Source organism: Vulpes vulpes, chromosome 12, assembly GCF_048418805.1.
Source record: "Vulpes vulpes isolate BD-2025 chromosome 12, VulVul3, whole genome shotgun sequence".
NCBI lineage: Eukaryota > Metazoa > Chordata > Mammalia > Carnivora > Canidae > Vulpes > Vulpes vulpes.
Genome location: NC_132791.1, coordinates 187950524 through 187975827, shown reverse-complemented (window position 1 = coordinate 187975827; position 25304 = coordinate 187950524). Strand labels below are relative to the sequence as shown.

Here is a 25304-nt window from a genome sequence, read left to right as displayed (position 1 = left end):
TGACTTAGAGATTAGTTTGGCAGCTGTGTGGATATCAAGGGGTCGGAGGCAGGCAAATGGGATGTTTGTAAGTGCTCACATTAGAGATGATGGTGTTGGGAGTTTAGAAAGTAAAATAAACAAAACATGGTGAATATTTGGATGTGGAAAGTAAAGGAGATGGAGAAATGCTGAAGAAATGCCCTTATGGAAGGCTCACAGCCTCTTCCTCTTCTCAGGGGGAATCCAGAGTGAAGAGCATCCGTTGAATTCTCTTCTATACCTTTCTGGGGCTGCCCATCATGTCAATAATGACTTTTATCTATATGAAGGATATTCAGAGTTGATGAAGCTACATTAACAATAAAACGGAGATAGTGTGGGGAAAGAAAGCACCTCCTGTAGCACTTTTGACTTCCTAATTTTCAGCTTCTCTGCTAAACCCCATATATTAATTTCTTATTTGATCCTCCATATAAATGACTCGAGTAGCCCATACAAATTGTCCTGACTCTCAATGTCTGTGGTTGTAAAATGTAGATAATACCCATTTTTTCCTCAGTCATAAAGTTAGATACTAAATATCAAATCCTGACCATAGTATCTGACACTGAGCATTAGACACCTATGAGGACAGTGGTATTTGATTATATATTTGTCCAATTTTGGGCAAAATCATCAGTGTAAAAAAAAAAAAGTAGTGTTTATGGGAAACATGCATGCCCAAGGAATAATAAGAGTGGTACATAACTATATTAAAGTAAGTATTTTTTTAATGTCATAAAGTTACATATGCACTGAAAATTTCATTGGACATTTAGTACATTTAGGCTCCTTTAGTAAATGCTAAGGACTTAGGGTAAATGCTGGGAATTAACAAGCAGATAAGATGCGGCCTTTAACTCTTACGGGCTGAAAATACATTTATACTGAAAGAGCTTGTTTACCTAACTGTCATACAATAGTACTAATACAAGCACACCATTCCACTGCTCAAGCAGATGTAATTCTCTCAAGGGAGACAAAAGTCTTTTCCACCAAAAAGACTCATCCTAGACACAATGCCTGCCTTGCGCATCTAAGCAAGTGTAAAGCCTAATATCAAACACTTGATGTTTAATAGAGGTGATCCAGACAGGCTTCCTCTTTTTCCAGTGAGCACATCTCCCACATGTCAGGACTCTCCAGGTCCTGCTCCCTTTCCATACCTGCTATGTCTAATTTCAGGCCTTTGGCTTTGAAACGACAAAGCCAAATTAGGTCTTTCACTCATTTGCACTATTAAACATATTTTCCATTACTTTGACCCTCATTAAGGACTTTCCTAAATCTTATTCTCATTTTCTGTGAAACTACTCACCTCAGCAGACCATCCCAAAACTTGATTTGAACCCTAAGGCCCATTTGGAAGGCACTTCAACTTGAACTATTTCACTCCCCAGCCAAGCGGCTCCAGACACATAGACTAAAGCTAATAAACTTCTGATAGCTGGATGGAAACGGCATTTCTCCATTTTTAAGATCTTCTCTTCTAAAATATGCAATGTAATGTTTTCCTCTGTAACACTAAGTCAAATCTGATTGTCCTTTATCAAAAGCAAGGTTGTATAATACCCAGTGTCAAATCAGAGTGTAGAAATATAAGAAAAAATAATGGCTCAGTTGAAAGGGCTCCCATAAATATTTGAACATCAGATAAGGATGTCAATCTCCCCTTGTTGGGATGCAAAATAGAAGGTTTATTTTGCTTTACAACAATGTTAGATAATACTGCTATCTTTGTCTCTCTTGGAATATAAACATTATTATCAAATTTTGTTCCCTAGAGGAAACAAAGACTTCACCAATCAGAAAACGAAAACAAACAAAAAAATCACAGAAACTTTTAAAAACCAAGATCAGCACTTTCTAATCTTTCTTTCTAGATTATTATGCTATTTTTACCACTGTAGATCACTTGTTTTACAATATTTGATGACATTTTATGAATACATGCAGCTCCATGGTGCTGGATACTTACTGCCCTACCACAGCAATAGCATTTCAGCTGAGTCATCTGCACCCATTTGCATCCCAAAATGCAGAGCAGAGATATATTTGCCTAAAGGAAGATGCCATAGTGTGGTGGGAACATGGGTTTGGGAGCTACATGGCTAGCAGTAGGAATCCAGTCAAATCACTTCACTAATAAAGAGGCCTCGTGCTCTTCCCCACGACTGACATGGCAACACACCGTGCAGCTCTTCCTTCAAGGAAGGATCCCTGAGCCGTGTGGAGAGGGGTCAGTAGGCGGCCTTCAGCTATCCACTCCTTAGTCTGGGAGCCTAAGCTCAGAGTTTATCTGGAGATGAAGCGAGACAGGGGTAAAGGCCCTTCTGGCATGATGCATCCTCCTCTGGTGACTAACATCCATTCCAGAGAACCAGTGCTTTGGGCCACGGTTGTTTGCTGGGACTGTGATGCAGTCTGATTTCTCCCCCGCACTCATCCTGCTCTTTGTCTCCTTCCATCCGCGGGTGCTGATGCCTACCAAACCTCCTGTACTTCAGACCCCATCTACTTCCAGGGAAAACCACCTATAATAATTTGTTTCATGCAAACAGAATACGTGATGATTCAAAGAGTTAATGAAGTAGAAATGAGATACGTATGCAGGGCACTATACTAAACTCCTAAATAGGCAAGGGTAAAGATCCACAGATGACTTCCAGTGTCACTCACTGAGTATCTGCTCTGGCATTGGAGCCTGCATGTTAGAGTTTGTTGAGCGGACCACAGCCAGTCTAGTCCAAGTGAATTTCTACTTCATGCCGTCTTACACTTTTAGATAGAGAAACATTGCTACTCAGAGAATTTACCAAGACACTGCAATGCAGAGACCAGGGTTTGGCTAAGGCAGTCACCAGCCTCAATTCCGAAAACCCCTGTATTGTAGTCATTACTGAGGTCTGTGGAATGGAGAAAAAATGGGGTTTTATAATAAACTCATGCAAGAAATAAGTAAATGCCCCACTCCAAGCATCACAGCACTTTTCAGGATACCTTTTGTAGCCTGTAAGGATAGTTATGAGGATGGGCCCCAAAGCTGCACTAAACAAAACCTGAGTTTTCTCGCAGATTCAACATGAGTATACAGCACCGAGAGTCCCATGTGGACCGTTGTCCCAAGTGCCCTCAGGAAAGTGTGGGAGATGCCAATTCCCGTCACATATAGCTGGATTCTCATACGAAGAATTTCTTTGACTGCTACAGGTTTTTTTAAAAAAATATATTTAACTCTTTTTATCTTTAGGGAGTTTCTGAGATAGAATAAGACCCCAGAATGATATGGGAACCAACTATTCAAATTCCTGATGGGAATCCAAACCCTTATTTGTCTAGTGTAGGGGTTGGCAAACTTCTTTGTAGAGTAAGTATTTTAGGCTCTGCAGGCCATTCTGTCTCTCCCACAGCTACTCAACCATGCAGTTGTTGGGCATAGAAGAATGAGGATGGTTGTATTCCAATACAATTTCATGTAAAAAAAACATGTAGTAGATCAGCTTAGGAACACGAACTATACAGTTTGCTGACTCCTGGCCTAAGGTGATAGAGTCAAAGTATTCACCTAAAGTCATGTCCTACAGAAGGAAAACAAAGGAGGGTGGGGGGAGGAAGCCTCATATAGTAACAAAAAAGATACATATCCTGCTACACATGGAGGAATAAGTCTTGTGATCCGTGCAAGGCTCACTGCATTAACATCTAGGGCAAGGACCAGCGCCGGAGCCTGAGTGTCCCTCCCTCACACCATATGCTCCAGATGCTCTGGAAAACCACACGGACTTCTAAGACTGAAAGCGCTGCTTTCATTTTTTTCTTTCTTAAAAAGTGCAAGGCACTTTGGCAAATTAACATACCTGTGAAGTCCTAGTGTAAAGAAACTTGAGTTCAAAGTGATCTGGCCACAGCGTCTTTAATCCCAATAGTGTCCCTTAGAACACAGTTAGGGAGATGCTGCTCTTGGAGAAAGGCAGCGTATGTCTACTTTTCAAATTTAACAGGCATAAATGCACTTTTATGTAACAAAAAATATTTTGCTAAACATTGGTTTTCAGCCTCTATATGGAAAATTTATAGGAAGATGCAATTTTGAGCCAACTGCAAGTGAAGATGCTATTTAGAGCCACTTATAATGAAATAAACCCCTTAGTTATGAATCAGTTATTATATTTCACTGAACTCCAACTGTTTCTTTCTCACTGCTTAATTTCATTCTAGCTTTTGTTATTATGCCTAAAGAAACCATTTTAACATTTTCTCACATGCACTTTTAGTATCAAAAATTCCATCTACAAGTTTTCAGCTTTTTGCCTCTAATTGCTCCACTGGTTGCTCTAACTGCTTTAATAAATAATATTATCTGGTTCTGCTAGTCCCAGGATTCTAAGGTCCCTGCATCACATATTATTTATTATTCCTCAAGGAGAAAAAGGAGCCCGTTTCAATCCAAAGCATTTCTTTAGAGAAATAGAGAGAGGAAGAGGGGAGAGGGGATGAGAGTAAAGAAATATATATATATATAGTCCACTATCCAAATTAATATGAGGTTCTCTACAGTGTGAGATAGTTCCACTTTAGCATCACTAGATATCTATAGTTGCTTCTATTCAAATCCATTATGAAACTGGAAACTTCTCCCTACATGTGACCCTAAAGTTCCATCGTCTATCTTTATTTATCATTTTTAGATAGCATGCATCTAATTAGAGAAATGTGAGAAGCTTGGGTTTTCCATAGCTATTCACCAGCCTCCCTACTATAGAATAAGGTCCATGAGAGCAGAGGCTTTGTATTCACAGAAATTCCCTAGATAAGTGTGAGTTACAATGATATTAGTTGTACAAAATAAATAAACCCTATATAACACACAGCACAAAATAAAAAAATGTCTTGCTAAACATTGGTTTGCAGGCTTTATATGGAAAATTTATAGAAAGATGCAATTTTGAGCCAACTGCAAGTGGCTCAACATATATATGTGTATGAATGACTGAATAGCTATCTGACTAAATAAATGTATGACTTAATTTACGCATTAATCACTGATAGTTGAATTAACAAGTACAGTCAGTTCTTTTGGAACAATGAAGAGTTGGTACTTCCGAATTGGGAGTCAAACTGTTATCTGCTAAGGGTGTGCAGGAACTAAATGATCAAGTTTTAATTATTTTAAAAAGACTCAGTCATTGCACAGATCCTTGCATACTATTGGTGAGAATCCAAAGACATGCAGCCTCTATGGAAAACTGTATGGGAGTTCCTAAAAAGTAATTTATAATAGAATTACCATATGATCCAGCAATCTCACTTCTGGGTATTTATCCAAAACAACTGAAATCAGGATCTCAAAGAGAGATTAGCATTCCTATGTTCACCACAGCTCTCTTTACAAGAGCCAAGATGTGGAGACAAGCTAAATGACCATCAACAGATGAATCAAGAAAGAAAATGCAGTATATACATAGAATGGAATGCTTTTCAGCCTTAAAAAGAAGGAATTTCTATACTGTGTCACAACACAGGTGAATCTGGAGAACAATACGCTAAGTGAAATAAGCCAGTCACAGAAGGATAAGTACCACATGCCTCTACTTACAGGAGATAATCTAAAATCATCAAATTCAAAATACATACATACATACATACATACATAAAAGAGCCAAATTCATAAAAGTATAGAATGGTGGTTGCCAGGGGCTGGGGGGAGGGAGAAATGGAGAGTCACTAATCACTGGGTATAAAGTCTTAGTTACACATGATGGGTAAGTTCTAGAAAGGTGCTGTACACCACCGTGCCTAGAATTAACAGTACTATATCATGCACTTAAAAATCTGTTAAAGGGTAGCATTTATGTAGTCTTCTTATCACCAAAAAAAAAAAAAAAATCTAATATTAAATTAAAACAGACAAAAAAACTAGGTCCTTACCAAAAATGGGAGTTAGTATAAAACTGAGAAGAAAGTCAGTCAATACACAGTCTACCCTGGTGCCAGGCTCTCCACTGTGTGAAATACTCCCACATTTGCATCATTGGACATGGGGTTGTAAAGAGAGTGTTTTCAGGAAAAGAGCTCATTAACAGCAAGCCAGAGAACTACAGTGAATCATAAAAGTGCCCAAGTACAAGTAGGAAGAAAACAATGCACTCTCTTATGCTAAGTGGGCACTTCCATTCAGAAGAGGACTTAGGACAACAGAGCACTGTGGCTACCATGGTCATGTGTCACTCTACTGTGCCTGCTGAATGGCCACCATCCCCACTTTTATTTTAAGCAGCTTGTATAGTCTTACTTAAGGTGAATGCTCTGAAAGAAACAGGAAGCAACTACCAAAAAAAAAAAAAAAAAAAAGCCCAGTCACATGTCATCTCAACACCATGGTAACACCAAATACACACTTGAAATAAATTTATTTAAAGGACAAAATGAACCATAGAAGACTCACATGAAGGCACTGAATTATATTTTAACACTTACTCTGTGCTGAGGATTTTTACCTTACAGATAAACAGTTAACTGCTTAGAACAGCATTTCAAAGTGTCTGTCACAAAGTACGGGCTCAGGAAACCTGAGCTGTCATCATCCCACTCCACATGGAAACGCCAGAGCACAGCGAAGCATGCACAGGCATGGCAGCGAATGGTTAGAAGAAATTTAGGTTTAAATCCTGGGCCTGCACCCCCTACGGTAAAATCATACACAGGGAATCCATCCTTTTAGAACCTCAGCTTCCTTCTCCCTAAAACTAAAATCATACTATTTCACAGCATTTTTTTGTGTGTGTGTGAAAAATAAGTGAAATGATGCACAGCAGGAACTTAGCACAATGTCTAATTTATGCTATTGTTAGACCATTGTTTCTTCTTTTACCTCCTTAACCACAACTGGGTTTACAGCCAGTAGGAACAAACCCATACAAAGGCGCTAGACTGATGAGCAAGGAGCACTCCATCCATATTCTGGTTAATGCCACAGACCTGGGATATTCCCCTTCCTTGTTGATATGCGTCTCAAATGGAATGAGGCCATTTAGAGAATGAGAGGTTTACGATTTCAATTAAAATCGGTCCTGCTAAGCTGTTCCAACAAGCGGAGATACGGTCACTGAGATCAGAGGGGACGAGCGTGTGTGGCAGAGGGACAGAGGGCAGGCATTGTGTTGTCAGAAAAACCCAGGCATGCAGCAAAGTTCCACTCTTGATTATTTGTGTGATACTCAGCAATTGGGCTTTTTATCCATAGTTTCATCATCTGTTAAGTTACTGAGTATATATGTTACTGTACAGAGGTGTTAGGGGATGCGATGAGTGCATCTGGCACACCCTTGGCACGGCTGGGCACTCCCTGGTAACAACAGCACGGTAGCAGCAGCAGCAAATTACACTAACTGAGGTTAAGTAGCCTCTTTAGCCAGTAACTGTTATAGGAAAACAGATAATGCTGCACAGTCAGCAACCCTAGGAGAAGAATCTCTGTCCAAATAAGCACTGGATTTTCCATTTACATTTGTGATATATCGACCGTGGCTTTATTAGCCAGCAACGCTGATAGCTGCTACATTTTTAAATCCAGTAACTTCATTTATTTCAGGAACCCTGTGAGGGACACAATATTATCCCAAAATACAGATGAAGAGACTGAGTCTCAGAGAAGTCCAGAGAACGGCTGCCGGAGGAAGTTGCAATGATAGGATTTGAGCTTTAGTCTACGCAAGTTCAAAACATATCATCTTTTAAATAATTTACCCGTCATTATTTGATATTACTGAGAGATATATGATATTGAAAAAAGTAGCAAATGTTTAATAAATGTTCCGGGGGGGGGGGCGGGCTGAGGCTCTCTATGTCACTTTCTGTTCTCTCCTGAAAGGGAATATACAGATACAGGTACAGGCACAGATACAGATGGGAGAGGGAGAGGGAAGAGATAGAGGGAGAGATAGAGTGAGAGGGAGAGGGAGAGATAGAGGGGGAGTGAGAGAGAGAGAGGAAGAGGGAGGGAGAGGGAGAGATAGAGGTAGAGATAGAGGGAGAGATAGAGTGAGAGTGAGAGGGAGAGATAGAGGGGGAGGGAGAGAGAGAGGAAGAGGGAGGGAGAGGGAGAGATAGAGGGAGAGATAGAGGGAGAGGGAGAGGAGGAGGGAGAGGGAGGGATAGGGAGACATAGAAGGAGAGGGAGAGATAGAGATAGAGGGGGAGATAGGGGGAGATGGAGAGACAGAGATAGAGGTAAAGGGAGAGATACATGGAGAGACAGAGATAGAGGTAGAGGGAGAGATAGAGGAAGAGGGAGAGATAGAGGAAGAGGGAGAGATAGAGGGAGAGATAGAAGGAGAGATAGAGGTAGAGGGAGAGGGAGAGGCAGACAAAGAGGGAGAGGGAGAGATAAAGAGAGAGATAGAGGAAGAGGGAGAGATAGAGATAGAGGTGGAGGGAGAGGGAGAGACAGAGGGAGAAGGAGAGGAAGAGGGAGAGGGAGAGACAGAGGGAGAAGGAGAGGAAGAGGGAGAGGGAGAGGTCTAAGTGTAAGAATTTTAAAGCACACGATGTTTCCAGCTTGACAAGGTGCCCTAAAAAGAAGTTGAGTCGTCTGGGGAGTGGGCGAGCCCATATGGGACTGGCCGTGTAAGGGGCGAATGCCACAGTAAATGCCCGTCTCCCGCTGGAGGGCAGGTAAACATTCCCCTACAAGGTGGGTGAAATACAAGAGTTGTGAAGAGGCCATGAGGCCTAGCTATTTGTTACTCAGTAATTCCCTGAATATCTGTGTCCTCTAGTTCTGTTTAAAAAGGTTAAACGGCTCTAAATCTGTCTGCTAGGCTCCTAAGGAACCGTGCATTGCTCTGGCTACTCAGGAAATTTAATTTTCTACCGAAATTAAGCAGTTGTGTAAAGAGAGAGGAAGCTGCTCTCCAAAACCCAATGAGTTGGGGTTGTGGGGGGGAGCGGGGGGCAACAACCGCAGGCCAGCAGACCGGTGCTGGCGGCATCCTCACCCGCGCAGCGCCCCGCCTGCATTCCGGCCTGGGTGGGGCCTGCCTTCCGAAGCCCACACAGCAGGGCCCTGTGGTAGCCCTGACACCGTGTCCACCGCCCCCCACCGCTGGGTGGGGCCCCGGGTGCCACGGAGCACTCGCTCGCCCACAGACTAGCAGAGGCACAGACACGTGCGTGTCACTGGAGGCGCTTTATCTGCCCGTGTCTCCTGGTGACACAGCCACACGTCCCCACTAGGCTGCCTGTAAGAGGGCAGCTGGTGCTCAGCAGCTTCAGGCCCCCCACCTCCACCTGCCTCTGAAAGCCGGGGCACCTGGTGGCACTGTGGGCTCAGCATCTGAGTCTCCAGGTCGCTCAGGCCGTGCTCTGGGGTCGCCATGGAGCCCCGCGAGTGGCTGGGCTCCCCCCTGCTGCTTGGGACTGCCCCCCTCGGCCCCTCCCTACCTCCCTTTCTAAAAACCTAAAATAAAATGAATGCAAAGCACTGGTCATAATACAAATACAAACAGCAGTAACAGCAGGAGCTGCTCCGATGACTGTCATCGCCCGATTGCCCGGGCATTGGAATCAGTGTCCAGAGACCTCCAGGGTGTGTCAGTAAGTGGACAGGTGACAACGGGTGTAGGGCATGCGGCCGGTCGCCTGTCTCGGCCCCACGGGTGTAGGGCATGTGGCTGGTCGCTTGCCTTGGCCCCGCAGCTCTGCCAAGTGGAGTCCAGGGGGCAGGGCTCAGGTCACTGCTGCTGCCACGCTCGGCCCTCGTGGGACATGGCCCCGCGGACTGACCCCAGTCCCCAGGGCCCTGGCATAGCCCTGCTGGGACATCGCATGTCCCCTGCTGGAGGAGCAGAAATCCTGCCCCTGGGCCGGCCAGGCCCCTCCCTGCTGCCTCACTGGGCCCCCTGCTTTCGACGGCATCCTGTCCTGTCCTGTCCCGGGCCCTGTCACACAAGGTGCAGCGGCCGTGACTTAGGGGGACCCTGCCTGTACCCACGTCGGCATCTCCCTGCAGAGCCACTTCTCAACCTCCACAGATGGGCGGGCAACGGGGAGCCGTGCATCCATGGTCTCCTGGGCATCGAGCACACCTGCACCCACCCAGGGCCCTGAGCCCAGGGAGTCCCCTCGCAGGCGTGGGCACCCTGCGGGCCGCAGCTTGTGGGACTGCTGAGAACCCACAGGGGACAACCGGCCGTCTTCGAAACCCGTAGGCCAGATTTTACCTTCTCAGAGGCTGGGCTCTTTGGAGGGAAACGTTCTTTGTATCCTTTTGGGTCACACTCAACGTTACCCTGAGTTTTGAAGTGGCTGGTATGAACACCAGCTTTTCTGCATCTCAAAATAATTATTTTTTGTCCGAACTAAAGTTATTTAGGACACTCTCTGTTCTGTGGGTTTCGATTCTAGACTCGCAACAGGGATTTAGTACACAAAAAAGAAGTGAATAAATAAGACTTCCAGAAAACTCCCTTGTCCAGAGTTTCCTTGATGAAAATAGTTGGAAATGCCTCCATTCAATAGGTTGGGATGAACTGACATTTAGTTCACAGATTAAATGGACAACCCTTTAAAACTATATTCCATCATCTCTCTGTTTCTCTCCTGACAAACATTTCTAAGACGCATTTGAAATCCACACTCAGGCACCTCATTAGCCAACACTTCACCCTTGGAGACCAGGGTACAAGGTATAGATTTTCAGTGATCTTTCGGAAGAAAGCTGTTGAGCTCAAGCACCTACACTGTCATGTGGATGACGGGCAAAAGAGAAAAGATGTACACAGCTCAACGGAAAAAAATAATAGAATTGAGCCTCATTTATAAAGAAAAAAAAAAGGCAGAAAAGTCTTAATAAAGGACTATTTCATCTTGGAAAAAAAATTCTGAGCAAGGGAAGTATAAACAAAAGGTTGTTTTTTTTTTAAAGCAGAGAAAGGCACCAACCCAGATATGTTGACCTATCAGAAATGCCCATAAATTGATAAGAAAATAATTTTAAAACCAAACACCAAACAAAGAAATAATATAGGGGACTCTTAGGCACTGGGACAGGAGTCTCATACCCCTAAAATTCTTATATGTAATTCACTTAACTGTCAAAAAGGAAAGAAAATGAACCAGCAATATTTACAAAAAAATATATATATAGAGAGAGAGACATATACAGACATCTCTAAAAGATCCACTGAGGTCCACATAAAATGTACGCAGTTGTGCGCTCGCAGTGAGTTCTGAGAGCTGCAGGAGCTTTGCTCCCCTGGCACCGCGGCCCTGGGGCTGCACACGGCCTGTGGAAGGCGAGCATGACCACGCGGCCCGTGCACACCTGCACACGTCCTTGCACGCCCTTGCACGCCCTTGCACACCCGCGCCCTGCTCCCCACGGCGCCCAGGCGGCCACGCAGCATGCACACACGAGCACGTCCTGTAGGGACATGCTGGGCATCGGCGGCGGCCCGCCTGCCTCTAAGAGGAAGGAGTACCTGATGGGACTGGAGGTGATGTCGGGGTCCCGGGCCGTCACCTGGCCGATCACGGAGTTGAGAGCCGCGTTCTCGTGGACCTCGAGGAGGTACGTCGGGGAGGAGAAGACCGGGGGCTCGTCAGCATCCTCCACGACGATCTTGACCGTCGCCGTGTCTTTGAAGGGCCCCCTGCTGCTGAAACGTGGGTCAACGTGGACGTTGGCGGCCTCTACCTTCAGCGTATAGGACTTTTTGGTCTCAAAGTCCAGAGGCTGTTAGGAAATGACAGAGATGAATGCCCCTCGCTAATGACCACAGCAGCAAGAACAAATGAGTCTAACGCTGATGGATGATAGTTGTGTGCATTTAAGGCCATTTGTGAGCCTTAATGGGATCACTCTGCATTCCCTCAGATTCGACCTGTAAATTTTACAGGCATTTATTGATATCTGTTTATTATACAAGCTCAGTGAATCTAATCTCCTATTGTTTTGTTTTGTTTTGCTCATTTCACTTGGAATTCACAAAATATTCACAGTCATGAATTGTGCCATCAAAATTTCACTTCAGAGTCATAATAAAATTTTACTAGTGGCGGCATGACCTGCATACCAATCAGCCAGTTAATCGGGCCTCTGCTGGTGGGAGATAAGGCGGCATCGAACACAATCTCTATCTGGGAAGAATATTTTATCATTTCCGCAACCGTGTGTGAAATGTAAGGAACTAGAAATAATCATTGTTTAGTCCAAGGAGACATTATAAAGCATCATTTAGCACTAATCCCAACAAAGAGGGTTTTCTGATTCCGCGTCGAAAAGCACCGCGGCTCCACTGATCATGTGGCTAAAATGAGGCTTCTTATTTTTTAGGGCGTTCTTCGAAGGTCTCTATTATACGTTCTGGGCTATGAAGCAGGTGGGCATCTAAAGAAATATGTATACAGATGCAGGGTTCTCTGTGTGTATATTTAGAAGACGGGGCGGTGGGAGCGCCGCACGTATAGACTACCGGGGCCGGCCTTGCCTCCACCAGCCACTTAAGAGCAATTTGAAATGACCTCACTGCACCACTACTGACAACATTTCTGACATATTAATACCTCATCCCTTAAAAGCCCCCGAGACTCCAGCTAACGACCTACGTAAACAGACGCAGGTGGAAGCAAAGAGTCCCCTCAAGACTCAGAAGCCCCCCCCCCCCATAGCAGAACCCTTAAGGTGCAATTCTTGGCAACCCGTAAAACGCCACTTTTCAAGAATCAACGTCTGTCAAGGTTCGGAGAGACCCTTAGGCGGGCGCTGCAATTCCTGCTAAGAAACGGGACTTTCAATCTGCAATGCAGATTTTTAAAAACTAAATCGCAAGACAACCTGGCATCAGTGAACTCTTTCAGAGCCCCTGTACAAGCTTAAATATGTCTTCATATTTCAAAATTTGGGGTTGATTTTTCAACTTGAATTCAGTTCTAATGGGACTTGGCTTTCTGGGGAAATATTTTCTAGTAAACAAGGCAGATACTCACCTCCCCGTCTATTCTGAAATTACTAGGCACATGTACCCATGAATAGAGGATTCAACATCAGCATTTTCATAATTTGCCAATCACCCCTACTGTAACAATCCTGCAATTCCGAATTCTTCACAAACACTGTTAAGTATAGCGGATTATGTTCTGTTTATTTCTTAGCTCCGCATAATGACAATGTATCCACACACATCCCCGGGGTCCTCAGGATTTTATCAGACGAAAAGGAAGACCCACGGGTCGTAGAAATAGGACTCCCTACACATTGTTCTCTACAGTAAGACACATGGGCTTCTTGGTGTCAAAACATGTAGTATATAGTTCCATATTTATGAATAACAGTGAATCGAACTACAACACACGGCTAATTGCTTCAGTTTATAAAAGCACCTTATGGTAGCAAAGGATGGCAGTTAATAATAACAATAAAAATGACATTAGGAATCATTAACCAAGGAAAATGTGGCTCTGGGTTATTCAATAATTGACTCACGTATAATTATACTGTACTCTGTTTTACACATGAGTTTTTAAATGCTTTGCAACTCTTAACCTAAACTCAAGCCGGGCAGGAAGCTGGTGTTCCTGTGCGCAGACTCAAGGTAAAGGCGGCCATCTTCCCCCCTCAAAATCCACTTAAAACAATTGATTTTGCACACAAAAGTCTATCCAGAAAAGTCAAGGTTCCCATTGCCACTATGTCTCCGATGGGGGATTTAAAGGGCATGAGCACTGGGAGCACGTTCCTGTGCGACACGACAGAGAGGACAAGACAGGAAGCTTGGAATCATGTGACTGCAATGCTGAGCCAAAGAGACCGGAGAATTGTTGGCTCCCGGTAGCCTGCTGTGCCATCTATCTTCTTATTCACGAACCAACAATTTAATTGAAATTAACTGGTAGTATTTCATGGAAAAGATATGAAGAGTAATATTGAAAAAGATACTCATGATGAGGATAAGAGGGCACTTTCTTTTCTTTTTGAAGGACATTTTCCTTGCAAATGCCAGTGCCCATAAAATAATGAAACGCGTTCTACACATTTTTTAGGAATGTGTATGTCATGATGATAGATAAATATGGAAAATGCGGTGCAGAATTTTTCACATCTATCACAAAAGAAATGGCTGCTGGCAAAAGTAGATGCAAATCGCTGTACATTATCTGTTCTATTCATGGAGATAGTTCTTTCTCCGACGGAAGCCCCACACCCAGGAGCAAGGCAAAAGGAGCCGCATTTACCATAACGCTCAGACTTTTGACGTGTGGTTTGGAGTATGCAATGGAAGCAGGGTTGGCCCTGCCCTTCCTGCGCTAGAGCTGGCCAGAGCAGCCGAGGCAGACTGCGTCCTCTATCCTTGAGTTTACCGGGAAGCAGGGCCTGCAGGATAAACTCCGGGATCTTCGGTGTGGAGGAAGTGTGTTCTAGGAAGCAGGCGTGCAGGAAGGGGGGAGTTATAGGAGAAGGATTAAAAGCCATTGGACTTGGGATCCCTGGGTGGCGCAGCGGTTTAGCGCCTGCCTTTGGCCCAGGGCGCGATCCTGGAGACCTGGGATCGAATCCCACGTCGGGCTCCCGGTGCATGGAGCCTGCTTCTCTCTCTGCCTATGTCTCTGCCTCTCTCTCTCTCTCTCTCTCTCTCTCTGTGTGACTATCATAAATAAATTAAAAATTAAAAAAAAAAGCCATTGGACTTGCCACCACTGTGCGCAGCTGAGTCCTCCTCCTACTGGGAATCCTCTTAAGAACCTTAGAAAATATGCCTCCGAATAATGTCTTCGAATAATACAAATTGCCCTTCCTATCTATGCCCCTCGTGGCTTGAAGTTCCCCTTCTGCGTGTTGACTTCCCTTTGTGACTGGAGCGCTCTGGCAAGGAACGGAGCGAATTCCGTTGGCTTAGGGAAGAACACTGGGACCAGATGAGGAGAGAGAACTAATGGGTGAGACGGGAAGCTGCCAACAGCCTGGTAACAGGCTGGCACAGCTTCAGCTGAAATAGGAAGTGGGGCCAAGGGTATGAGGTGCAGAAAAGACTCGACTTTTTCACAGTTAAGGAAACTGAACGTCGGTCAGCCCTAAGATCATGTCAGGAAGGCTACCCAGCTCCTGCAAACTTCAAAACTCAAGTGTCATAAAGGTATTCGGAGGATGGACACACCCTTCCTCAGCTTACCTTTCTTAGCCTTATAATGCCATCCTGAGCCTGGGCGTCAGAAGTGATCTCAAAGAGTGCTGTGCCATCTCCGTCGATGATGTCGTAGGATGACTGTGCATTTTCACCAATGTCCTGATCGTTGGCCTTTACCCTCCCTATGGCAGTGCCAAGAACCACGTCTTCGGGTACTGAGAAGTGATACAGACCTTGGGAAAGGAAAGAAGCACTGAGCATCGCATACATTCCATTCAACCACTAATCCATTTAGCAAATACTTATCGGGCCCTTTCTTTGCTCTGAGCACGCCTATCGATATCAAGAATACAGGGACGGAAAAGACAAAAGTATCCCTTTTGCTGCAAAATGTACAGTCCTTTACATGAATCAGAGACAAGGAGTTCCCAGAAGAAGAAGTGACCTCTCTTCGAGAGTCTTCTGAGATATGAAGCTTATTCAATCATATGTTTACCAAACATACGTTTGGAGCAGAGTTATATCAGGATATTAGAAAGTCTACGTGGAATGTTCTGTCCCATTTGCTGTATAATCACATTGGCTGCCTGTGGGGATATTCATTGTTGCCCAACATAAAATATTAAGCTAATTTCAGCACAGAGAGATGCAATGTGCACCACACTGAAAGTCACTTTTGAAGTTACCTTTATATTTACAGACTTGTAGACCATTTTTGATAAAATCCAATTACTAAACTTCTGCTGTGCCCTGCAGCAAGCTGTTCAGACACATGAAACAGCCCTCCTGTTACTAAAGTCCTCATCGCTCTGAAGACCAGAAATCCTACCTCCAAAACTCTCTAGGCAAAACACAATTACAGTATACGCTATTCTCCCATGGGTCCAGTGAAACGTGTCTAATTAGTGGTATTAGTCCCATTTTTACTCAAACAGCTTTAGTTGGTGCATTGGTGTCACTCATTTCACGGGGGGGGGAGGGAGGCAACCATAACCCCTGGCCATCACCCCTTCAGTACACACCTGCCCTATATCTAACTGCCAAATCCTACATTGCTTTGCCTGAGGCTTTTTTTCTGGACTTCAGAACCCATTTCACCCACCGCCTGTCAGGCCAGAACTACCAGAAAATGAATGTCCCCACAGAAGCAGCCCTCAATGACTCACACAACTTAGGAGGTAAAAATCCCAGGCTCCTCCCCTCTCTGATAGGGTAACATGGAGCTATTCCTTCTCTTTTGCTTACTCACAGGGTTTCAGAGTTTCCCCAACAGGATAAAACTCCAGTTCCCCACCGTCCCAGCTGGCTTGATAATGCACATTATTGGCTCTCTATCCTTCCCCCTCACACATCTCACCTCGCTACTGGCAAGTCTTGGGATCATCTCCAAGATAACCTACTTAATAATCAAATTCTTGTCTCAGTGCCTGTTTCTGGGGAACCCAAACTCCAGACAACCAGGAAGTTTCAGTCCCATGGCAACCAAAACAAGGGGAAAAAAAGATAAATATTCGATGAGCTATAAACCAAAAGCAAAAATTAAGTCTGGAGAACATTACCTAATTGTAGTTGGAACTCAATCACTGAGTCCCTTGGACAAACCAAGGCTCATTTTACCCGATCTAACAAGATTATTTCAGATGATGGGTGAGATTTTCTTGTAGCACTAACAGACTTTTATTTAATGATGAAATAAAAATGTCTCAGAATCATGAAATTATGGGACTGGGGAACAAACATGTTTTCCAAATAGTTTCACCATAAGGTAGACACTGAAAATCCTCATGTCAAACACAAGTCTCCCAATTCTCTCGTAATTGGTATAATGATTCTATTTCCTTCAAACTTTATATCCCAGGTAAGGTCTGAGACGATCCCTCTAGGTATGCTTATTAAGTAAATAAGCCAGCAAGGGGCTTCACCTTACTGCTAGTCCTGCATCAGGGAGCCTTGGGAAGCCAAGCAAATGGAACGTTTATCCATTCCTATTCTGCTCACTCATCATCTCTATCAGTGTGATCACAGTTAATAGTTATTATCCCTAAGAAAGGGGACATTTTTGGAACTCACCTGCCACTGCTGAAGTGAAACAATCATTCTCTGAGAAAGAAGAGTTGCATACTAGAGCCTGAACTGTAATGGCCACTGAAAAGCAAATAAAAGAACCGAGGAAGGGACAGGAGAAATAGTGCTCCCCGTTCCAATAATTTGGTTAAAAAGGGTGGCCTTGTTACCTGATTTATGCATGGCCAGAAGTGAAAATTCTAAAATTACTGATGAAAATGAATCCTTCCTGTTCTTCCTACCCTGGAATTTCTTTCTGTAGATAAATCCTCAAAGATACCTCAAATGTGCCATTTTCAAGTCCTGCATATGTCTCCCCTTCCCCCTCCCTCCCTCTCCTTCCCTCTCCTTCTCTTTTCTCTTCAAAAACAGCTCCTCCTATGGCTTCCTTATCCCACCAAAGAGCATCAGCCTGTATGTAACCTCTTAAGGCAGAAGTGTGATAACTCACTTCCTCAATTGAAAGATGCAACGTATCCTTGAATTTTTGGTAATCATTAACTCTTAAGTGTCTGTCACACCCATATACTTTCTCCAGGTCCACTGAGCCCACCCTTGCTCGCTAGCTCTGATTTCACTTTTTACACGAAAGCTTATGAACATCATTTAAGCGGCTGCAGTGTGGGGAACACGTTGGAAGAAGGGCGTCCAATTTCATTTTCTCCGATTGCCCTGGAATCCAACATTATTACTTCCCCTACAATGTAAAACCTCTATGGCTTCCCAGTGACCTTAGGAAAAAGATCATGGTACTTAAAAGGGCCTACAAATCCAAGCCTAGCTAACCCCTGCCTAACCTGACTCTCTAGACTCCAATTATAGTAAGATTCTCTTAATTCTCATCTAGGGCCATGCATCCTTCTTCCACAGGGCTTTTCAACATCCTCTTCTTCCGGTTGCAGTGTCCACCCCCACGCCACTGGTTTCACCTAGTTCCAGCCAATTCATATTCATCGTTCATATCTCAATTCAAGAGTCTCCGGGCCGGAAAGGTCCTCCCAAGTCATCTAAGTCAGATTATTTGGGTAAGTGTTCACAAGAAAGGGAACATGTACTGTGAGAGCACAAAAGAAGTTGGAAAATACTTATTTCCCTGATTCATGGATGGTGGATGCCTACAATTCTGTTGAGCTGCTTCTGAGGTAGAGCATGGCTTTCATAGGGATGAGTAAGGTCAGTGACCCCTGATGGCTGAAGGAGGAGTCTCAGGAAGTCCCAGGAAGGAGAACTGCTTGTTTTTGCAGCAAGTATCCTGCGTATCTGCTTCCCCCACCTCCAGCACTACAGATTTTGGTTTCCTTTATACGATGTATAGTAAATAGTTCCATTATTTACTATACATTTACACATTTACTATCTGGAAATTTTCCCAACTTCTTTGGAGTCTGTAACGTGGGGATACATCTAATACCAAAAGGACAGGAGAGTTGTTTCATATCTATATATAAATTGGCATACCTTGCATACAGTAAGCATTCAATGACTGCTATCCGTTTTTTTGGATGTGGCTGAAAATTAGAACGTAAATTCAAATGAAAACATCAGACTTAGAGACTTGCACCCAGTGCAGGGAACTCACTTACTTTGGGCAAATTTTGGAGGATTATCATTAACGTCCGTAAGGGTCACTGTGAGTGTCGTGGTCCCAGACAGGCCCCCGGAGTGTCCACCCATATCCTTGGCTTGGATAACAACCAGGTACTCCTCCTTGGCTTCTCTGTCCATGTTGGGAAGGGCAGTTTTTATAATCGCTGAGGGCGAAAAATGGGAGAAGGACTTTCAGACAGACGGCTCTTTCGACACAAATGTGTGACTCTCTCTCACACACACACATACACGTGCACACGTCAAGTCCCCACTCGGATAATTTTATTTTCTTTTGCCTGTTAGCTGGTGTGCATCTGTGATGCCAACACTGAGAAAGATGTTAGTCACAGACATTAGTGGCTAACTTGCAAAAATACATTTTATAGTGTATAAAAAAAGAGAACTTGCAAAAATATACATTAGAAAGTAAACTGAATGGCATACTCTTGCCTACCAAATTAAAGTATAAATCATAACATAGCCTCATCTACCCAGGAAAACCCTGGAAGTGAAAGAATCTTACAATTTATCACAGACTCCAATTCCCCTACAAGAGGAGTAAATACATAAATAGCTTGAAGGCTCTGAGGTCAAAGATAAATTATTCTGAAGCTCACAAATACATCAGAGAGATGGAAGAAATAAATGCATTATTAGGATCAACTCAGATGAATAAAACACCAATCAGAATTAATACAGGCAAATGTCTAAATACTAAGGTGCTGTTCAGTCACACTTACATTTTAATTGTTATATTTTCTATATTGTAAAAGTAATAATTTAGGAGAAAAATGAAAAGACGGAGAGAAGAGAAAGGAGGTAAAACATAAAATCATACAAAATAACATAATATTATCAGCAAAAAATGTTCGTGTTTTTTTCTTTTGCAGTATTTTCAGGGTTTCATCCATCTGCTTCTTTATGTGTTTCACCAGCAATTTATTATTCTTGTTAAAGACTCAAAATTTGGATACATACTTTTGAAGTTATTTTAAAAAAATTCTATTTAGCCCTCTCCCTACTCTCACATCTCTTTATAGATAAATTTTGCTAACATTTGGATGGGTACATTTCCAAGGCCATTACGGGGACATGCACACAAAGGTACATATGAACATTTAACCACAGACGTGGCCATGATATAGGCACTGCTCTACGACTCTCTTTTATCACAGAATGGAAATCTTTGAGTTTTTTTTTTTTTTTTTTTTTTTTTTTTTTTTTGGTCAGCATGTAGACATCCAACCCGTGACTTCCCACAGCTGTAGAATGTTCATTTGTGAATACGCTATCAGTAACTTAAGCTTTCCCATAACAATGGATATTGCAGTTATTTCAGTTTTCCCATTTCAAAGAACAACTTGATACTTTACAGCGATTATTTTTTCTGTGTCCTGCAGTTTTCCTTAACTCTTTCTCATAACACGCACCTCCCACCACCATATTGCCCATAACAAGAAGTATTGTGACCAGCCAAAAAAATTCCTGTTAAATGAACGTGTGTTACATCTCTGGCCCAAATTAAAGAAAACTGTCTGGATTGAAGATAATACCCCCTCACTGATAACCCCAGGGACATCAGAGTTGTTCATTTCAAATTGTAGATGAGCCACTCCCTTGGCCATTTCTGAGGCAATGCTGGCATCCCGGTTGGGGTTTCTTTTGTTCTGGTTTTGTTTTACTCTGATGCTCTAATTAAATCATCTGTCTGTAAAAGGTTTGCAAGGAGTTCAAATCCCTGAATCACTTGAGTAGCAGGCGGGGCGCAAGGGTTCCTGGTGAAATCTAATCCACCCAGACAGTGGGCAGGCTGCAGGAAGAGCTGAGTTCCGATGTCCTTTATTACACCTTGACACCAGTTTTACATCTGAGATTCTCATTCTGGGAGCAATAACCAGATAACCCTGCTTGTTAGGAAATATCGATGGTAACATAATATCTTTCAGTCAAACGGCTTGTTTCAGTACTTGATCATATCAAAATATGACTCAATAGACCATACTTACAGGACTCTAAACAAAAACAGAGTTAAGAGAAAACAAAAAATATAATAATCATCCAGACTGAAAGTCCTGTGAGGGAAAACAAATGTGAGCAAAAACCAACAATAACAACAAAACCTCGTCATTAGCACGATGAGATGCCAATAGGGCTACTCTGCCATGGGTGTGTATTGCATTACTCAGAGCATCCTCATTATGGGCCCCATTCAATGAGGATTTGAAAATTGTTTTACTCCCGTGATATTTACAGGAGTGTTTGTAAAGTTTAGGCACCGTCACATTCCAAGGTCATCATGAATTAAAGCCATCCATTGGACTTTGGAATTTGGCACATAACATCTAATAATCAGAGGAAACTGATATAATTCCCCAAGGAGAGTAGCAGTTTTGTTTTGTTTTGTTTTGTTTTCAAATAAGCAGATGGGTTGAAGTCTACACATGAGTCCTTTCAGGTTACTTCAGAGGAAGAATTTTTACAATTTCCTCAGACCCAAGAAAGTGTGATATGCATTATTCTCATCATTTAAAAAAAAAAAGTACTGTGAGAGGATTAGGTTTAAAAAAAAAGCAAAAAACAAAAACCTGTGATGTCTCTCAGACAACTTGGAATTAAAACAGCTCTGAGGCTCAGTTACATATCAGGGTTTAATGACTATGACTTATATCAAAATATGAGAGCAGCATTATGATGGACTTGATTAAATGGGACAAGAACAGCTCCACAGGTCTCATTACAGAAATATTTATGCTTTGCATCATCGAGGTCTACAGCTTCCTACTACCTAATATGCAAATCTGTTGACAGACTTGAGTCCCCTTATAATGCTGCTTCATATTGAAGTCAAGCAAGTTTGGTTTCTCATGTTATTCTCACACTGACTCGCTTTGTGACCACGGACAAGTTATTAAACTCATCATGACTCAACATCTTGCCCTGCCAAGTGGAAACAGTAACCAGGCTTCCACTGTGGGTATGCTAAGAGTGTGTGGGATAACTCAAAGTCCTTGGCATACGCTAGTTACTCAGCGATGCTATCTTCCTTCCCAACCAGAATTCATTTAATGTTTACCTGAATGATAGTTAGAGTGCTAAGAATTCTCCAATTGACCCTGCGGATGCAATTTCCAGCCTTTTCCACCTACTCTTGACATGGAAGAGTGACCTTTTAGGGACTGCCTTAATGAATTCTTTCTTCTTTCTTTCTTTCTTCTTTCTTTCTTTCTTTCTTTCTTTCTTTCTTTCTTTCTTTCTTTCTTTCTCTCTTTCTTTCTTTTCTTTCTTTCTTTCTTTCTTTCTTCTTTCTTTTTCTTTTTTCTTTCTTTGTATATTTATTCATTAGAGAGACAAAGAGAGAGAGAGAGAGCAGGAATAGGGGAAGGGGCAAAGGCAGAGGGAGGGAGAGAACACCAAGCAGACTCCCCCCACCTGAGCAGGGAGCCTGACAAGGAGTTCAATCTCAAGACTCCCAGACCTTGAGCTGAGATGAAATCAAGTCGGACACTCAACTGACTGAGCCACCCAGGCACCCGTGAACTCCCTTACTTTCTGACTCTACATTAGACTCAACCAACATACATTACCCTAGAAGACTGTGAGGATGCAGCAGACTGAGGTTCTGGACTCCCCACAGACCCCAGTCATATGTTCGGCCACCTTATGGTTAGGACCTTCAGATGTTGCTAGAGCAAAACTCTAGTGTCCACTAGCTACCCCAACCCCTTGTTCTCTCAGGCCTAGGGGTGATGATGGCACTTCTGCTGCTGCTAGCCCTGGGGTGCATCTCTATCCATTGATGGTCTCTCTTAATCTGGCCAAGATTTGTCAATGGTTCCTTCATTAAACTCTCCTCAATGATCCTTTTCCTGCCAAGAACCTAAAAAATATAATTAGGATACTGGCTCACTATCCAAGGGTCAAACATGTTTCCAGCCTGTCATTCCTACATAGACATCTACAGTTCAAAGTCTTGAGTGCAATAACACATTCTTGCCCAAAGGACTTCTCCTGGACATGGCAGGGCAGGTATGTGCTTCCCCATCGGTAAAAAGAGAAGAACAGGTATCCAGTTAAGTGAAGTTGCTCATGACGACCCAGCTGGAAAGTTGCACATGGAACCCTTCACACTTTCTCTTTTCTTACACAACACTGGGTGTGGGTTTTCTGATTTCTAAGGGAAGCAAGGAGTCTCTCCAAGTTTTCTTTAGGGCACGCGGCGCACTTCGTTGGCTTCAGCGCAAACTGTATAATGAACAGCTCTTGCTTCCTGAGCTGCCTCTAGTCTCAACCTTACAACTAGCAATGACTCATTAGAAAATTCAAGTAAGAATTTCTGGAACATTTTCCCAGCTACCTTGTAGCCATAAAAGCAGGCTAGGAAGAAACCTCAAGTGCCCTTGGCCCTCCCATTTTTCTCCTCATGTTGGGGCATATGTATACATGCCACTAAAGTATTTTTTAAAATTCCTGTTCAAAGGCAGATCATTTCACCTGCGTAGATGGTGCAATACGATGATAAACTCCTGATACTGAAACTTAAAATTTCCTTAAAAGCTGCCTCTATTTCTTTCCTGAATTATTTGCTTTGGCTCACATGTTCTCCCATGCTTTAGGCTGTTTATTTTATAGAAAAAAGAAAGAACTTCCTTACTTTAAAAGTATTGTTTGCTATCAAATACCACCTCGCACAGAGCAGAGCAGAAGATACCGTGTTATTCTTCCTCTCGGATTCGAGAAGTCAAAAATTTTGACCTATGTAAAAAGTTACTGAAATCCTCAGTTAAATAGCATTTTTTATCCATTTCCAACATTCATTTTAAAACAGCAGACAGGAGATGCCTACACCCTTTCTGCTAAAATGAACCAACTTAAAACACCTTCGATGGTGCAGATTTTAAACAACTTCCCACTCCTCAAGACAAGAATTGTCTCTGTCTTTTTTCACCAAAGTGGTGAAGCAAAATTAACACTCATGTCTTCCCACATGATCATAGTTACACATTTTCAATGCCCAGTAATGTTCTTGGAAGCTTAAATATTATGTTTAAACTTCCATTATATCAGCTTGGCAACAAATTAGAGTTTTCAATTTTATGGCAAGCAGGATGACAAAATGCTTTCTTCTGGGGCAGTCAGCGAAACTCTCTGATGTAGGCATTTGATAAATAGCCTCACAAAAAAAGAAAATCAGCTTAGCTGATTAAACATGGTAATAATGTCAGGATTGACTTGGAGTTGATACAATTAAAAAATATTACATCTTTTGTCTTTGACATTTATAAATTTCCAACTCAGTAACGGTCCTAGTATTTATACTTAGATCCGCTCCGAGATACCCTTGGATAAATCATGGGGCATCCTTGGGACAAAGATTTTTCCTTGAAAATAGGAGCCCCTAAACTGTAAAAGAGAAGCAAAGCAAAGCAAAACAAAAACATAGTTGGTGTTTAGGAGGATGAGCCTATTCTGCTGGCTTCTCAATACCGTTAACGGTAAATTCAGAAAGGGGAACATAAGCAATCATATTTTAGAAGAGTTTCCCTGGAACTTCATTTTGAAGATCTAATCTAATCAGAAATTTCATGAGAATGAATGAAAACAAATCATTCTCCATGAATTTAATTCAATGGGGAATTTTGAACTTGTCCGTGGAGAGTGGGGTGGGAGTGTGTAAGTTGGGAGGTGAACCCCAGTAGGATAACTAAGGAGGGAAAGAGGGAATTGACTGGTCCTGTAAATGGCATTCATTAACCTACTGTGAGTAGACTCTCCTGTATTTAAAAGACATGCTTTTGCCTTAACTTTATTCAATCAAATGGAGATTTCCCTGTTGCAGTAGTTTAAAATTTTAAGTCCTAGGCTGGCCTTAAGGTCTTCCTATGTGCTAAACAGCTGTTCCTTCTGTCTCATTATCCAGGGAGTACTTCTGATTAGAATCCAGTTTCAGTCGTCTCAAAAATTTAAAACTTGTAGGTGTGTGTGTGTGTGTGTGTTTACCATTGTCTTTGGTGTTATCATTTGAGAAGCATTTTGTATCCATCATGAAGACTTCTTTTTATAATTTCTGTGATATCACCAGATTGAGAGGCTTCACGAGAAAGGCAAGGAGCTGCTGATTAACTCCTTTGTCATTTTGAAGGCTGATTACTGTAATTCACTCTTTGCGGGTCTCCCAGATTGTGCTGTTCAAAGATTGCAGTTGATATAAAATGCTGTGCTAGACTCCGCTTTTGAATAAGACTTGTTGAACACATTATCCTAGTTATGAAACCACTAGCTTTGTCATTCCCCAAAACTCTTGCCAATTCAATGTGCAATTATCATTTTACTATCTGTGGGAAAAAAAGCCTCTCATTTATGAGATTAAATGATACAAATTCACCCAGGATAAATTCCTTTTCGGCACCATATATTGTACCCACAATTTCTGCTAACTGTGAGATTGGTACTATATGCTACCATGAATGAGGGGTAAAGAATATATTACCAGAAATGCCCAACTTATCCCTA

General features: G+C 42.7%; 1 protein-coding gene across 2 annotated transcripts in view; it reads right to left on the bottom strand.

Annotated features, from left to right (window-relative positions):
* The window catches only part of CDH8 (cadherin 8), a 357448-nt gene that overhangs the window by 142644 nt on the left and 189500 nt on the right, over positions 1 to 25304 (bottom strand). For both annotated transcript variants that reach the window (XM_072731755.1, XM_072731756.1), the window contains exons 5-7: positions 18791 to 18958; positions 15189 to 15376; positions 11502 to 11755 (exon numbers count right to left, since the gene is read on the bottom strand). In XM_072731755.1, the coding sequence (XP_072587856.1) occupies positions 11502 to 11755; positions 15189 to 15376; positions 18791 to 18958 (610 nt within the window). The remainder of the gene's footprint in view (positions 1 to 11501; positions 11756 to 15188; positions 15377 to 18790; positions 18959 to 25304) is intronic.